The sequence below is a fragment of the Rattus rattus genome, chromosome 1 (genome assembly GCF_011064425.1).
Source record: "Rattus rattus isolate New Zealand chromosome 1, Rrattus_CSIRO_v1, whole genome shotgun sequence".
NCBI lineage: Eukaryota > Metazoa > Chordata > Mammalia > Rodentia > Muridae > Rattus > Rattus rattus.
The window spans coordinates 211675673-211691117 of NC_046154.1; the positions used below are offsets into that span (position 1 = coordinate 211675673).

Sequence of the window (15445 nt, forward strand, 5' to 3'; positions counted from 1 at the left end):
AGTGGGGTGACAGATCGAAGCAGAGAAATAAAGGTCAGATCTGAGGCTGTCTGCAGTCTTGGTGGTGGACCCATGTTGGAGAACGGGCACGGCTGAAGCAAAGGGTTCAGGCTAGTGGAAGGGGATCAGGGACCAATGCTTGGGGACACTCAGTGACCAGACACTTGGAGGCTTAGAAACAAGACCTCGGGTCCCTGTTGAGGGGTGATGACTGTAGACAGGAGCCCTGACCAGTAGGAGTCGGGAGCTTCTGGGCTCCAGCTAGCGGAGAACCAATGTTCCTAGCTATCGTGGACAGTTGTCTATGATGTATGAGGCCCTGGATTTGATCCCTGGCACCAGGAAATAATAATGAGTGGGACTCAGAGATGTGGGACTGAGAGAGCCAATGACAATGGCAGACTTGAGGCTGACTTGGTAGGAATGAAGGGCCGACAGCCAAAATGAGTCAAGGCTAGAATGAGGACACCGGCACCAAAGGTGAATGAACTCAGTGGGAATACCATCCTGGGAGTAGGCCTGAGGAGGGCCTTAGGGGACCTTAACTGTTTGTGGTTGGCATGGTAACCAGGACACTATGACATACTTAGAAGGTGGGCGAGGTCACAGAACACAAGCTTTAAAGTAAGTGAATCATGTGTGGCTCATTTAATTTTAAAGGAGGCCTCTGAGAAGAGCTTAGAACAATTTTTTCCTCTGAGTGCCATTTCCCAAAGGTACTCACAGAACAATAAGGTGTGACCATAATGGCCGCACTGAGTTGTCTTTTGGACAGTGTTAGAAGGGACATAAAGAAGGTGGACAGAGAACTAAGACAATTGAGATGTATCGACGAAATCAGCTCCCGCTGCCTGTGTGACTTATACATGCACCCTTACTGCTGCTGCGACCTGCACCCCTACCCCTACTGCCTCTGCTACTCCAAGCGATCCCGCTCCTGTGGCCTGTGTGACCTCTACTACCCGTGCTGCCTGTGTGACTACAAGCTGTACTGCCTCCGCCCATCGCTCCGCAGCTTAGAGAGGAAAGCAATCTGTGCCGCTGATGGGGGGAAAGGTTGGCCGAGGGAGAGGGTGTGACCCCCAGGCCTGAGCAGTGTAGCCATGTTAGTGGGAAGAGGTGGGGACATGGGGACAGTGACAGATGAATAGATGTGAAGTGGGATCCAGATAAGTGACTCAGGTGACCAGGAGAGATTTAAGAAAAGACGAGTAGTGGGGTTGGGGATTTAGCTCAGTGGTAGAGCGCTTGCTAAGGCCCTGGGTTCGGTCCCCAGCTCTGAAAAAAAGAAAAGGAAAAAAAAAAGAAAAGAAAAGACGAGTAGGTGGGCCAGCGGTGGGAATAGAGGGCAAGAGGGGCAGTGTGGTAACTAGGGTTGCCTAGTGTGGTAAAGGAGGGAATTCACGGGGTGTCGTTAAAAGCTGTTTGAAAGCAGCACATTCAACGTTTCTTCTAGGTATGACTGAAGTGATCTGGGTGTGCTTGGACTTGCAGAAATGACTGCAGAAGAAAGTCAAAATCATCGGTCAAATCCTTAATGTTTGCCAGAAGTCTCTGGAGCAGATAAGAGACTGGACCCTGGAGGCATTTCCCCGAGAGTGTGGAAACTGTTCTCCCAGCCAGTCTCAGGCAGAGTTGATCTAGAGCTAGGGCTGCTAGGCTGGCCTCCCCCTCCAACCTCAGAAAGGATTTGCCACATCACAGGCAGCAGCCCTCACAGTAGATTTAAGTGGGGTTTCAATTGAATTGGATAATATAATTGGCGGGGGGAGAGGGGGAGATTAGTTTCTTTCCTATCCTTTTCTAACTTTTCACATATACCCACAGTCTCTATAGAGGGGAGAAACAGTGGGAGTGGGCATTGTCCCTGGTTATGTAAATGACTCTACACCCACTCAATGGATTAAAGAGCAGAGTATAGTAGCTGAATAGATCCTAGCGCTTGGGGGGTGGAGGCAGGAGGCTCTGAGGTTCTTGGCTAGCTTCTGGTACAGAATGAGTATGAGGTCTGCTTGTGCACTGTGAGACTGTCTCAAAAGATTTTCGAAGGGAATTGAAAAGTTGGAAAGTTCTCTCATGTCTGCCTGTGTTAAATGAAGATTAGCGGCAGATAAGCCAGAGGTGATAAGATGAACGGGAAGGTGCTCAGACGGATGAATGGAAAGATTCTTGGGTGGGTGGGTGGGGGTGGTGGACACAGTTCCTTGACAACAGTGATGTTTCATTGTGAAGAGGGTAACGGAACAATTGCTGACGATGTCACTGAGGGTCAGGATCAGACCTACCTAACAGTCTGCAATGGAGAAGTCACCTACGAATTCATCCGTATTTTAAACCGTTTATTTTTACTCCTTGGGATATCAAGGTATTAGAGTCACATTGTGAAATAGGGATTAATTAATATTTGGTTCAAATATTAAGTGTCTTTGTGAGCAGGTCTGTGTCCTCTCTCCGTGGCTCTGTGTGCTATCATGGCCACCTGGCTGCCTCCCACTCAGCCATTTCACAGGGCAGATGCTTGTCTCTCTGTCTGTACCCTCCTGCCTTCCCACAAGACTGTTTCTTGGCACACCGTAGGCTTAACTTCATGCCTTACTCTCATATATAGTTCAGAAAGAGCTCCGCTTTCTCTGGTCTGAGGTAGTTTCCTGGTAGTGTCCGGGTCTCCTCAGTGCCGGCCTTAGTACGTGAAGTGAACTGTCCAAGTTCGGCATCTGTGAACTTCAGGCCTGCCTGCTCCTTATCTCTTTCCCAGCCTTTTTCTTTCTATTCGTGCCACCTTGCAAGATTCCTATGCCAACAGCTTGCCATTTTCTCTGTCTGGAAAGGCTCAGTGTCATGTATAAAACTACAGCTTCAGTTTTCCTGAATAGGGGTGGAAAACCTTAAGCCAAGATCTGAGCTCTAATCCCAAAGGACTCATGACTAACTTTTTCTTTCAATTAAATGCCTTCCCTTTTCTCATCTTGAATCTAGCATCTGACACATGAATAGACTGATCTCCATTCCGTGTTTTATAAAACCATCTTTGGTATGAAACTGTACTCAAGGCTTTGTGAGTTTAGAATTCCTCTCTATGACCTTTCATCCTTTAAAGAATGTCTGGACATTGGTTACTTGTAACATGTCTCTCATCCCTTTAAAGAATGCGCTAGTCTTTTCAAATGTCTTACTGTATTGTCCAGACGTGAATAACAATTTTAAATTCCCTCCACAGTATCGGTTGTTTGATTGATTGATGTGTGTACGGTGGGCTTTTTCAGGTAAGTCTCACCCACGAGCTTTTTGCTTATGCAGCTGCTTCAAAAGACTGAGCCCGAGTCTGTCTTAGAGTCAGCCAGCTTGGCTCTTCTGTTTCCTTAGCTGCTTCAGTTTTCTCCTTTTCTTCTTACCTTTGCACCCCAAGCTCCAGCAGTCACATGACTCTTACTTTTGGATGCAAAGGGATGGAGATATTTGGTTTTCTTTCCTGAAGCCACATGAGCCATGTTAATAAGCTCATACATCCACACCTCACAGGCTTCCCTGACTCTTGTACTAAAGCTAGAGAAACTAACCAACCTCTGTCCCTCCTCCATTCTGTCTGTGACACTGGCTTCTGGCTTGACTCCTTGCAAGCACAACTGCATCGTAGTTAGCCATTGTGATCCTTGAGCTGCACTGAGCTCAACTTCTGTACCTTTCACTGGTACCTAGCAACCAGTCCCAAGACTGTTTTCCATCCCCTTGCCCAAGAGTCTGTTATTTGCTTGACTCTTAATAAAAAATTTCCTGAGAAATCACACACACACAAACACACACATACAAACACACACACACACAAACACACACACACAAACACACACACACTCATACACAAACACACACACACACACACACACACACACACACACACACACACTCTACTCGATCAACAAGGCTGATGTAGAGCAGAGGTTTTATGGCTACCAAAAAAAGCTGGTTTTTCCCACAGATGAGAACTCCTCGCTTCTGGATCCACTGAATGGTGAAAGTAAGCTGCCTCTTTGATGTCTTTTATACTCATTCAGACCCCTGGGTCTCAGGGTCCACCATCATGTACACAGTTGATGTGACCAAGTAGGTCAAATGCAACTTTTGTTGTTTTTGTTTTAGAGACAGGGTGGCCCAAGCTTTCCTGGAACTCACACAGATCTGCCTGCCTAGGCAGAGCCTCAAAGGCTCAAATGCATTTTTATTTATTTCATTTTTAGTGCTAGAAATAAAACTCAGATCCTTGTTATGCTGAATAAGTTACTCTGTCACCAAATCACACATCCAGCCTCAGGTGTGTGTTTAATTTGGTTTAACCTTTTTGTTTAATGAAACGGGCTTAAGGCTTATTCACCGAAGGTCTCAAAGTTCGGGTAAGCCTGCTTAAGGTAGAGCCTACACAGCCTCACAGAGATCACCTGCCACTCAGTCAAACTCGATACCTAGCATTTCCTGTTTAATGCCCAGTAAGCTATTGTCTTAGTCAGTTTATAACAGGGCACCATTAAAGAGCAGGGCTCCAGTTGACTAGGATGATAGAGCGAACGACACTTGCCCTGAGTCTAACATACATGTGCACAGCCATGTAGTTCTCAGTGTGGCCCCTGAACCAGTGTTGGTAGCATCGCCAGGGACTTACGAGAAAGGCAAATTCCCAGCTCTACTAGTTCTAGTGAGTCTAGAACTCAAATGGCCAGACGCCTGTGTCTCCTGAGCCCTGCTGGGGAAGGATATCAGATGCCCTACACACCCCACAACCTGCTCCCTGCTGCCGAGTGGCATTTTTCGACTCTAAAAGTCTGAGGAAAAGAGAAAGCAAGAAAAGAAGGCAGGAAGGGGGTTGTGGAGTGCCCCTGTTGCTAAAGTGCTTACCTCACAAGTGTGAAGATCTGAGTTTAGGTCTCCCCAGCACCCCTAGAAAGAGGCTGGATGCTATGACATGATAACCTCAGCACAGCAAGGGGGAGACGGGGATCTCGGGGTTTGCTTACAGCTGGTGTAGTCTCTTTGGTGAGGTACAGGTTTAGAGAGAGACCCCGTCTCACGAGCTAAGGTTGCCTAATGTCAACCTGGCCACACATAATGTATATAGCTACGCAAACATACATTGAGCAGGGGCAGAAGAAGGCAGAGTGAAGTCTGGCCAGCTCTTGAGAACTGAAATTGAAGAGAAAAAGAATATCCCCATGAAGTCTAGGGGGAGGGTCCACTGACTCTACACTTCAGAGTCTTGTCTATATTACTTTCTTCCTCACAGGGCTGAATTTTAATCTGGGGTTGTGAGTAATCTATCAGACAAGAGGCAAGTTCCAAGTTTAGAGTTGATTGATGAGTCAAATATGGCTCCAACAAGTTCTTCTAAAACTATATATTCTTGCTCATAGAGATATTAATGTAGAAGTGAAAAGAAATCTGACCTGGATGAGAGTTTTAGGCAGTCTTCTGAAGATTCATAGTGTGGGACCCCTAGAGAAGCTACTGCAGGGCCAAAGGAGCCAAGATGACAGGAACAGAGGAGGGCAAGGAGAGTCTAGCAATAGAATACATTTGACCATACCTGAGACTTGGGTGTCTAAGAGGAAATAGACTTGAAGGATGGCTTTGACTGATAGATCGGGTTCCCAGGTTAGTCTCCAGCTCCTGCTAAAGACAGGCCGAGCTTTTCCCGGAAGAGTCAACAGCCTTAGGGATCCTGTTGAGCTCCTGGGCTTTTTGCTAGTTTTCAGCCCATCCTTACTATCTTTAATGTCAGGATTCAATGTCTCTCATGTGAACCCTGACTCCCCTGTATTGTGTGTATACACACACACACACACACACACACACACACACACACACACACGAAGAGAATAAAAACACTTCATCTGTATTTCCTGTATCTTCTACAATGTACTTGTGTAACTTAAGAACATGTTTAGTAAAATTCAGCATAAAGAGATGACACAGGGGCTAGAGAGAGAACTCAGCAGTTAACCCTCACTGTCCTCCCAGAGTTCAGTTCCCAGCACCCACTGCAGGCTGCTCATCTGTAAGTCTACCTCCAGGATATCATCTGCACAAACCTACATGCAGGCACACACACTTACACACAGTTAAAATGCAATTGTTAAAAAGGTTTTGATAATCCCATGGCACCACAGAGTTGCTACGTTTAAACAAGACTACGTACTCGGCACCTGCTCAGATGTACTTAGCACCTGGAAGGGTACATTTTAAGGAAAGAGAAGACAAAGGCCTTTCATCCTAGTTGAGCATCAGGCATCATTGTAATGCATGTCATGGACCAGGCAAGCCTCACCGCCACCCAGGAAGGTGGCTCTCTCATTAATGTCCCCGTTTCACTGAGTTCAGAAACTTGTCTCCATGGCAAAGCTCAGATCCAGTTCCATGGTCACTGCTCTGGTTCGGAACTTTGCCCAGCCTTCAAAAGGAGTTACTTTTATTTTGATTTATGTGTGTATTTTTATTTATTGTGTGTATATGCTGTGTAAGCATGTACATGTGAGTGAGGACAGGTACCCAGAGAGGCCAGAAGAGAGCAGCAGTTCCCCCTGGAGCCGGTTAAATGTGTGAGCTGCCAGTTACAGTTGTGAGTTACCTGACATGGATACTGGAATTGAACTTGGGCCCTTAGAAGAGAATAGCAGTGCTCGTACCTGCTGGAATGTCTCCCCAGCCCGGCTCTGCTATCTCCTGATGTATCCTAACTGCTCACGTAGTGTGAGCTGCTCTTTTTGTGTGTCAATCCTCTTACTGACAGGACGGTCGAGCAGCCAGCACAGCCATCATATGCAGCAGCCAGCTCTTCAAGTCCTAGTTTGTAGCATAGTTTGCCGCTTACCATGGCAAGAACATCCCTCTCAGGAGTGATTTCAAGCTACTAACACAACATTGTTGAATTAGGAGCGAGGGGGAAACCGCCACAAACTTTTGTGAGACAGTAGGGCCCTGGCTATCGTGCCTCTGGGAGTTCACTTCACAGCTGATCCACACTGGCAACCAGACAGACTGGATTCCTGCTGGCACCGACCGTCCAGGGTCTCTCCCAACCCAGGAAGAACCAGTCCAGAGCTCTCATGCCTTGTCCTTTTGCCAGTGAGCTTTCTGGTGGAATGTCTGTCTGTCTGTCTAGCAATGGTCAGAATGACAGGATTGTGCTCGGTGTCCAAAGCACCTTACAACTCTAGGGGTCGAACAATCCTCCTGCCTCAACTTCTTGAATAGCTGGATCCACACGCGCGCGCACACACACACACACACACACGCACACACACACGCACGCACGCATGCATGCACGCACACACAATTCCTGGCTTTGATACCCATCTTTAAGACGCAGAGTTCAAATGCTAGCTTTTATTGGTTGTGTCTCATTAAGAAGAGAAGAGGAAACTTGAGTCGAGGCTGTAATCTAGCCAAGTACTTCCCTGACATACACCTAGGTTCACATGTCAACGTCAGAAAACACACAAAACCAAAACCGTCTCCATGTGATGATAGTGAAAGTAAAGCTAATGGTAGTAATTAGGCAAGATTTATAACGAGCCAAGCAGAGTACTGAGTAAAATATCGTCGCATCCAACAGTGCTGTGTTGCATTAGCACCGTTATCAATCAAGGTAAGGAAACGGAGTCACAGGTTAAAGAACATGCTAAGTTTCCATAACTAATACAGGAGGCGCTGGATTCAAACCTGAGGAAGATCTGAAAGGCCAACAGACCTTGATCAGGTCTTGAGCCCCGAGATCTAATCTCTCCTTCTCCCTTTCTCCCTTTTCAACTACAGACTCAGAAGAACGACAAATAGAATTCTGGCCTCCTCTTGCTGCAGCAGTAACATTTTAGGATCGGTGAACGTCTGCGGCTTTGAACCTGATCAGGTCAAAGTGCGCGTTAAAGATGGAAAGGTCTGCGTATCGGCCGAGAGGGAAAACAGGTACGACTGCCTCGGATCCAAAAAGTACAGTTACATGAACATCTGCAAAGAGTTCAGTCTGCCGCCGTGCGTGGATGAGAAAGACGTGACCTACTCCTACGGGCTCGGCAGTTGTGTCAAGATCGAGTCTCCATGCTACCCTTGCACATCTCCCTGCAACCCCTGCAGCCCCTGCAGCCCCTGCGGCCCCTGCGGTCCTTGCGGTCCTTGCGGTCCCTGTGGCCCCTGTGGTCCCTGCGGCCCCTGCGACCCTTGCAACCCCTGCTATCCCTGTGGAAGCCGATTCTCCTGTAGGAAGATGATCTTGTAAGGTGTATGATAAGAACTATGTCTTAGCAGAAGTCAGTATTCCAACCAGGCAGCTCTTCAGCATTTCTCATCCCCTTCCCACAGCCCGTGTAGGAAACTTAATACATAACTGCATCTGATGACTTTGTGTCCTTTGGTTTTTACACACTACACAGTTAGCTAATTTAAGAATTAAGGGATAGGGGTGGAATATTAGATGTCCTCCATACCCAACAATTTCCAAATTCCCAGAGGCATTCCCAGACACTAAGTAACTCTGAAATGGCCCAGCTTAGAAACCACGCCATCAGAATAGTTTAGGGGGAAGATAACACTGTAGTGGTCATGCCGACCCACTTCTCAAGCCAAGGGGACTGTGGATTTTACCGGGGGATCAGACAATCCTTAAAAGAATGGAGCAGTCAGCATGTTCACAGCCCCAAGGATGGGACAGTCCTGGAGAAGAAGAGTATCCCTGCGTTTTTGACACTCCGTCTCTGGCCCAGGGTACTTTACAGCTTCTTGGGGATTTACTGCAACTATCTCCCTTTCCCCAACTCTTGAAACAGGTTTTCTGTGCAGAAGGTCAATGCAAAGACGCCTTTTAGAGAATTACAGCTTCCACAAATTGATAGTGTAGGCCACTTAAATTCAGATTTTCATGTTTTTGAGGTTGGGTCTCACTATGTACATAAAGCTGACCTCAAACTCCCAGAAATTTACTGCCTCTGCCTTCGGAGTGTAGATTAAAGGTACGGCATATACCACCATGCCTATCTTCCAGAATGGCTCCTGATTGCTAGGAGGAAAAACAAGGAGGTATAAAGGCATAATGAGGGGACACTGGGAACCAACCAGCTGAAGCTGGTCTCAGACTCTTAGAGGACCCTCGAAAGCTTGTTTGCATAGTTAAGTGCTTTCGTTGGTCATGTGTGGATTAGTTTTCTCAGTGTGGGCAGCACTTGGGAATTGAAGAACTGTATAAATATGGCTGCCAGGCTGAGAGGAGTCAGTGGGTAGGAATGATGTCTGGGCAAGTGTGCGGAGTCAAGTTCAAATCCCCAGTACCCAATGAAAGTCAGGCATGACTGCTCATACTTGCAGCCCCAGTCCTGAGGAATGGAGATAGTGGGTCCTGAGCCTTGCTGGCCAGCTAGCCTAGCCTAAATGATGAACTTCCAATGGATGGATTGAGGTTCTCTAGAAGAACAGAACTGATATAATAATACACATTTAAAGATTCAATGGCTTACACAATGCCATCTAGTAGTCCAACAGTGACTGCCTAACACCAGAGAGGCAGTTTCTCAGATCCCACGATTTGGTGTGTCAGTGGTCCCAGTGTGATGCTGAAGGCCTGGAGGGTTCCACTTGTCTTCAGTCCATGTTGGAAGGCACCTGAGACTAGATTCTGACATCGGTGATGGAGCACAGCCACGACAAGAGCACCAGATGACCTTGCCAAGGCAAGCATGTGAACACAGAGCACCTTTCTTAGACATTTTATCTGGGCTGTACCATGTAGGGAGGGTCTCCTACTTCATATAGCAGATCAAGAAAAGCCCTTGCAAGTGAGCCCAGAGGCTTGCCTTTCGACTGATTCCAAATCCAGTCATTGGCAACCATGGTTAGTTATGAGTTATAACAACAACAAAACAATAACAATAATATAAAGTCATGACTTTAGACAGATACCTATTTAAAGGCAGTGGAAAACAATGGAAGACATTTGTCATCTTCCTCTGACTTATGAATATGTAGACACACAACTCTACAGCCATATGCATGCACAATACACACTACGCCATATCATATGCAGCACCTCAGCGCACGCGCACACACACACACACACACACACACACACACACACACACACTATGTATGTATTCTTGGGTAGGAGTAGTAGCGTGCTTGCCTCCCATGCTCACATGGATTCAGTCTGTATAATCTTTCTCCCCAAGTTGTGTCTCCAGAGATTATAATAACCAATTTATGCAGCAGCTTGGGCAGCTAGAGTTTTGAAAGTTTCCCCCAGGTAATTCAAGCATGTAGCTTACAACTAGAAGTTCTAGGTATTCATAAAGCTCTCAGGGCCTGTCTTTCAAAGACTCCTCCAAACTCAAGGTTTGAGAATACGGATAGAGAATGCTGATAGGGATGGCAGACGTATTTGGCTTTTAACTGATGGAAGTGTTGACCCTCTAATATAAATGCCAAGTAAAAACATTGAGCCATTTCCAAAATGAATTACCTAGCATTTAGCTATTTGGGTCTTGCACCAAACTGTAGCCTCACCTCTAGGGTAAGCCACCCTGACAGATATTGTAAGGTAAGTCTGAATTCTCAACTGTTAATTGCTGTGTTGGTGGCACCAGGATAGCAGGATATGCAAATGCTGGTGACTTCCTCACCTGTCCAGAAGGAAAGGCTAGCTTCCAAGAGGAAGGTCTTACAGCCCCCAGTGCCAACTGCATGAGTAAAGAGTGTGGCCTTTTGCATAATAAAGAGCTGGTGGCTGGAGCTGGGGCAGGAGAGAAGGACAGAGACTGAGGCAGAAGTATAAGGACAGGAACCAAACGGGGAGGTAGAGCAGGGAGAGGGCCATGGGCAGGGATGCAATAATGGAAAAGTCGGGTTAAAATTGGCTAGGATATCTGAAGAATTGCTCTAGCAAACAGGCCAACAGTCTTATATTAGAGATGTCTCCGTGTCTTTAGTTTTGAACCTCAAACAGGTCCCCCACCCCCCAAAACCCCATAATACTGACCTTTTCGTCTGGCTAAGTTTTCACTAAATGCTGATAGGTACATTCTAGCTTCTAAGTTATAAACTTTGAAAATGACTTACAACTGGGGACCTCAGGGCTCCCAGGGGCACCATTCCTGGACTCCCCTAGGTACCAGTCATGTTTTCACTCTGCTAGTGTAGCAGTCCACCCATGCATCCACCATCCCAATAGCCAGACATTCATATTGAAACACCAGCTACTGTGCTCCACAATGAAGAGAGAGAAAAATACTCTTTCATAGGTCTTAAATTCAACCCAAGGAGGACTGGTAAGGAAGACTGCAGAGTGGAGAATGGGAGAGACGGCAAAGAAATTAAACATCTGATGAGTAGGAAAGGCCAGAGAGGCCATCCAGACTGGTCCTCGACATCGCCATGGTGGGGGCTTGCAGGCTTCCTCAGGGAAGCATGGCCTTAGGAGATCTGGGTGCTTTTGTTTGCCTACCACCCGCACAGGGGAAGTAATTTGGTAAACAAGGCTGACTCAGGCAAAATGGTTCAGTGGATAGAGAAATTTGCTACCAAGCCTGACAATCTCAGTTCAATCCCTGAGAGACATATGTATCATGGCACACATGCACATGAGCACACACATACTAAACGTAACAATATAAACTGTTAAAATGACAAGTGTTTATTGATGGAGTATTTGCCCTATGCCGAGCTACAGTGCCAGGAACTATTGTCAATAGAGAACTTTTCAGAAATTTCCATGGAGAAAGGCAAGACTGATGCCCACAGTATAATTTTAAAATGCTTGACAGTGTATAGTCAGAAATTCATTGTGTAAATCTGACATCAGGGAAGAATGTGCAAGGTGAAGTCAGAGGAAGAGAGAGTGAGCCTCATCTGGTGCTTTGGGGAGAGGCATATAGTAGGGCCTTTTCCATTAATTAGTGGAGACCAGAGAGGCAATGGATAATAGAGAAAAGAACAACATTTGCCATTTCCAAAGTTGTGTTTGGAGGTTGCATGGATCCCTGGGCTTGGACAGCTTTACTGTGGCTTTGAGGGAAATTTTGAAGATCAGAGTACAATCTTAAATAGGTGACTCCTTCTATACCTGAAGGGGAGATGGGGACAAGGAAGACCCTTGAATGAACAGAGGAAGAAAGAAGCCTGGACAATGTTAGTTTCTTTTTCCATTGTTGTGATAAAGTACTCAGAGGTATTTCAAGGGGAAAAGGGTTATTTCAACCCAAACTTCAAGGGTGCAGTCCATCATAGAAGAAAACTCCAGGCAGTAGGAACTTATAACCTCTGGTCACATCATACCCACAATCAGGAAGCAGAGAAGAATGAATGCAATCTTCTGTTCAGTTCTCTTTCTCCACTTACACAGCCCAAGATCCCAGTCAGAGAATGGTGGCACCCACAGTGGGCATATTTTCCCACTTCAATGAGCACAAACTCCCATAGGCATGGTGAGAAGCCAATCTTCCAGATGACTCAAGATCCTGTCAAATTCACTACAGGAATGGTCACAGACAGAAGTCAAACATGAGAGGTGCTAGTTTCATGTGTGTGCAATTAATAAACATAGGTCACTGTCTTAACTAGGATTTTACTAATGGGAAGGGATTCATGACCCCAAGCAACTCTTATAAAGGCAAACATTAAATCGGGGCTGGCTTGCAGTTTCAGAGTTCAGTCCATTATCATCATGGCAGGAAGCATGGCAACATGCAGGCAGACACGGTGTTGGAGCAGATGTTGAAGAGTTCTGTGTCTTGATCTGACTACAGCCAGGACAAACAGACTCTTCTGCACTGGGCAGAGCTTCAAAGCTCACCCCACAGTGACACACTTCCTCAAACAAGGCCACACCTACTCCAACAAGGCCACCCCTCCTAATAGTGCCACTTCCCATGGGCCAAGCATATTCAAACCACCACACTTCCTGGCCTATACCTATAGACTTGTTCAAACACTATGAGGACCATACCTAGCCATTACATAATGCAAAACGCATTTAGTCCAACTCAAAAGTCCCCATAGTCTATCACAGTCTCAACAATGTTTAAGACTTCTGAGGTTCATGCAATCTCTTCATTGTAATTCTCTAAAAAGTCAAAATCACATTCATTCTTCCAACATCAAGGGTTATATGTTATCATTCTAAAACATCATAGTGAGGAAATACTGCACCAAAGCAAGACCAAAACTCAGCTGGTAAACACCAAACTCTGCTTCTCCATGTCTAATGTCCAACTCCTTTCAGCTTTGTTGACTGCAAAACAATTCTTTCTCTTAGGATGGCTCCACTTTGTGTTATCAGCTTTCCTCGGCAGGTATCCCATGCCTCTGGCATCTTGAACATCTTGGGGTCTCCAAGGAAGCTTCTTGTTTCAATGTCTAGGATCCATGCATAATCTTCGGAGCTCTTCCAACTCTGCCCTCTGTAGCAATCCACAGTCTGGTTGACACCACTCCATTGCTGCTGCTGTCCTATGGCACTAGCATTTCTAACATACTGGGGTTTGTCACTGCAACTAGGCTTCATTAATAGCCTCTCATAGGCTCCCTTCGTGATGCCAAGCCTCAACTTAATTGCATGACCCTTCAGTGCTAGGCCATCAATTACAACTAGCCAAAGACTGCACCTTCACCAATGGCCTTCCCTGGCCTCTCACAGTGCCAAATCTTAACTGCTCTTCATGATCTTTCATGCCTTCAAACCCAATACCAACTGGGTGACTCTTTCTTACACATTACCAAATGCAGCTGCAGCACAAAGTACAACCTTGGCTACCCCTGGAACACAGCTTCTCTGTGCTCTCAGAAAACATTTCCCAGAAGATTTCACCTCAGTGATGCTGGTCTCTTTCTAATTACCATGAGTTTCTTAGTCCCAGGAGTTGCTTCTATTCTTGACTCTAAAGCCAGACCCACATGGCTAAAACTGCCGTGTTCTGTTGTTTGATGGGACTGGATGCCCCCCTTGTTCTATTACATCCTTTAAGCATTAAGCTTGGGTGTTCTGGAACGAGCTCTGTGAACTGACCTTGAACTCAGAGATCTGCATGTCTGTCCCCTCAGTTCTGAGATTAAAGGCAGGTACCATCGCCATGCCTGGACCACAGCTTTCTCTACTTAGAACATGTTCTGTCCTAGGCTGGCCTTGAACTCAGAAATCTGCTTGCTTCTGTCTCCTGGGATTAAAGGTGTGGACCACTATGCCTGGGCCTAAACTTTTAATAGCCTCTATGCCCCAAGGTCTGGATCTCAGGTGGACCCTCATTTCTGGATTGTAGTTCATTCCAGACTAAAGGTCCAAATGAAAGTGATAACCAGTTCATAATAACACCTAATGTAACCATCCCGTGTTCAACTGCAAACACACAGACAGTAAGCTTAGCTGGGTCGAATCTTGCCCTGAGATCACCACTCCCTTAATCTATTTCTTTCCTTGAATACAGGATTAAGCTCCATTCATTTCCTGGTCCCCTTTAATACTTGAACCATACATTTTGTATTTTTTCCTTTCTAAGGTTGCTATGCCTGATCAAAATGCTCTTCGTGAGAGTAAACCAGAGAACAAAGTCTATGCTGGGCTTTTTTAAATTTTACCAATGCAATTAATCTGAAGCTCTTCCTTTTAGCCTCAGGCATATTCCTCAGACAAGAGCAAAAAAGCAGCTACATTCTTCAAAACATTACAAGAACAGTCTCTAGGCCACATACTATAATTCTCCTCTGAACTCTCTCGAGCCAGTAGGTCTCCACAGTTCAAATTACCCTCAGCACCACCATCTTCCATATTTCCACTAGGATGGCTCATTAGGCCCAATCCAAAGTCTCAAAATCCTCATTTCTCTAAACAAAAACATGGTCGGGCCTACCACGGCAATACTCCAGTACCAACTTCTATCTTAGGGCTTCATTGCTTCGAAGAGAGACCATGACCAAGGCAACCCTTATAAAGGCAAACAGTTTTTTGGAGCTGGCTTATGGCGGTTTCAGAGGTTTAGCCCATTCTCATGGCAGGAAGCAGGGCAGCATCCAGGCAGACATGGTGTTGGAGCAGAAGTTGAGAGCTCTGCATTATAATCTGACTGCAGCCAGGAGAAGCAGACTCTTCTGCACCGGGCAGAGCCTCAAAGCCCACCCCAGAGTGATGCACTTCCTCCAACTGGCCACACTTATTCCAACAAGGCCACCCTTCCTAATAGTGCCACTTCCCGTGGGCCAAGTATGTCCAAACCGCCACAGTCACCAAACATTGTCAAGGTTGGAGACAGAGGTGCTTGAACTGCTCAGTGTGCACAGAACATATTCTAGAGCCAAAGGTGTTGTGTAACTGGATCATGGATAAGAGCTTTCATAGGCACTGAGGGAAACCTGCCCCATTGCCCATCAGGTATCGGTTGCTTCCTTTCAGAACCTACATAGTTTTATAAAATGTCTTACGAAAATGCTATCA

General features: G+C 46.2%; 1 protein-coding gene across 1 annotated transcript; it reads left to right on the top strand.

Annotated features, from left to right (window-relative positions):
* Positions 1 to 746: 746 nt before the first annotated feature.
* Positions 747 to 8351, top strand: Odf1 (outer dense fiber of sperm tails 1). The gene is made up of 2 exons (XM_032914588.1): positions 747 to 1022; positions 7796 to 8351. The coding sequence occupies exons 1-2, from the start codon at positions 747 to 749 to the stop codon at positions 8255 to 8257; spliced, it is 738 nt and encodes a 245-aa protein (XP_032770479.1). The 3' UTR covers positions 8258 to 8351.
* Positions 8352 to 15445: the final 7094 nt, after the last annotated feature.

Coding starts and splice junctions, on each gene's coding strand:
- Odf1 (XM_032914588.1), top strand. CDS start 747: ATGGCCGCACTGAGTTGTCTTTTGGACAGTGTTAGAAGGGACATAAAG. Junction 1,023..7,795: donor CATCGCTCCGCAGCTTAGAG/AGGAAAGCAATC, acceptor CTTTTCAACTAC/AGACTCAGAAGAACGACAAA.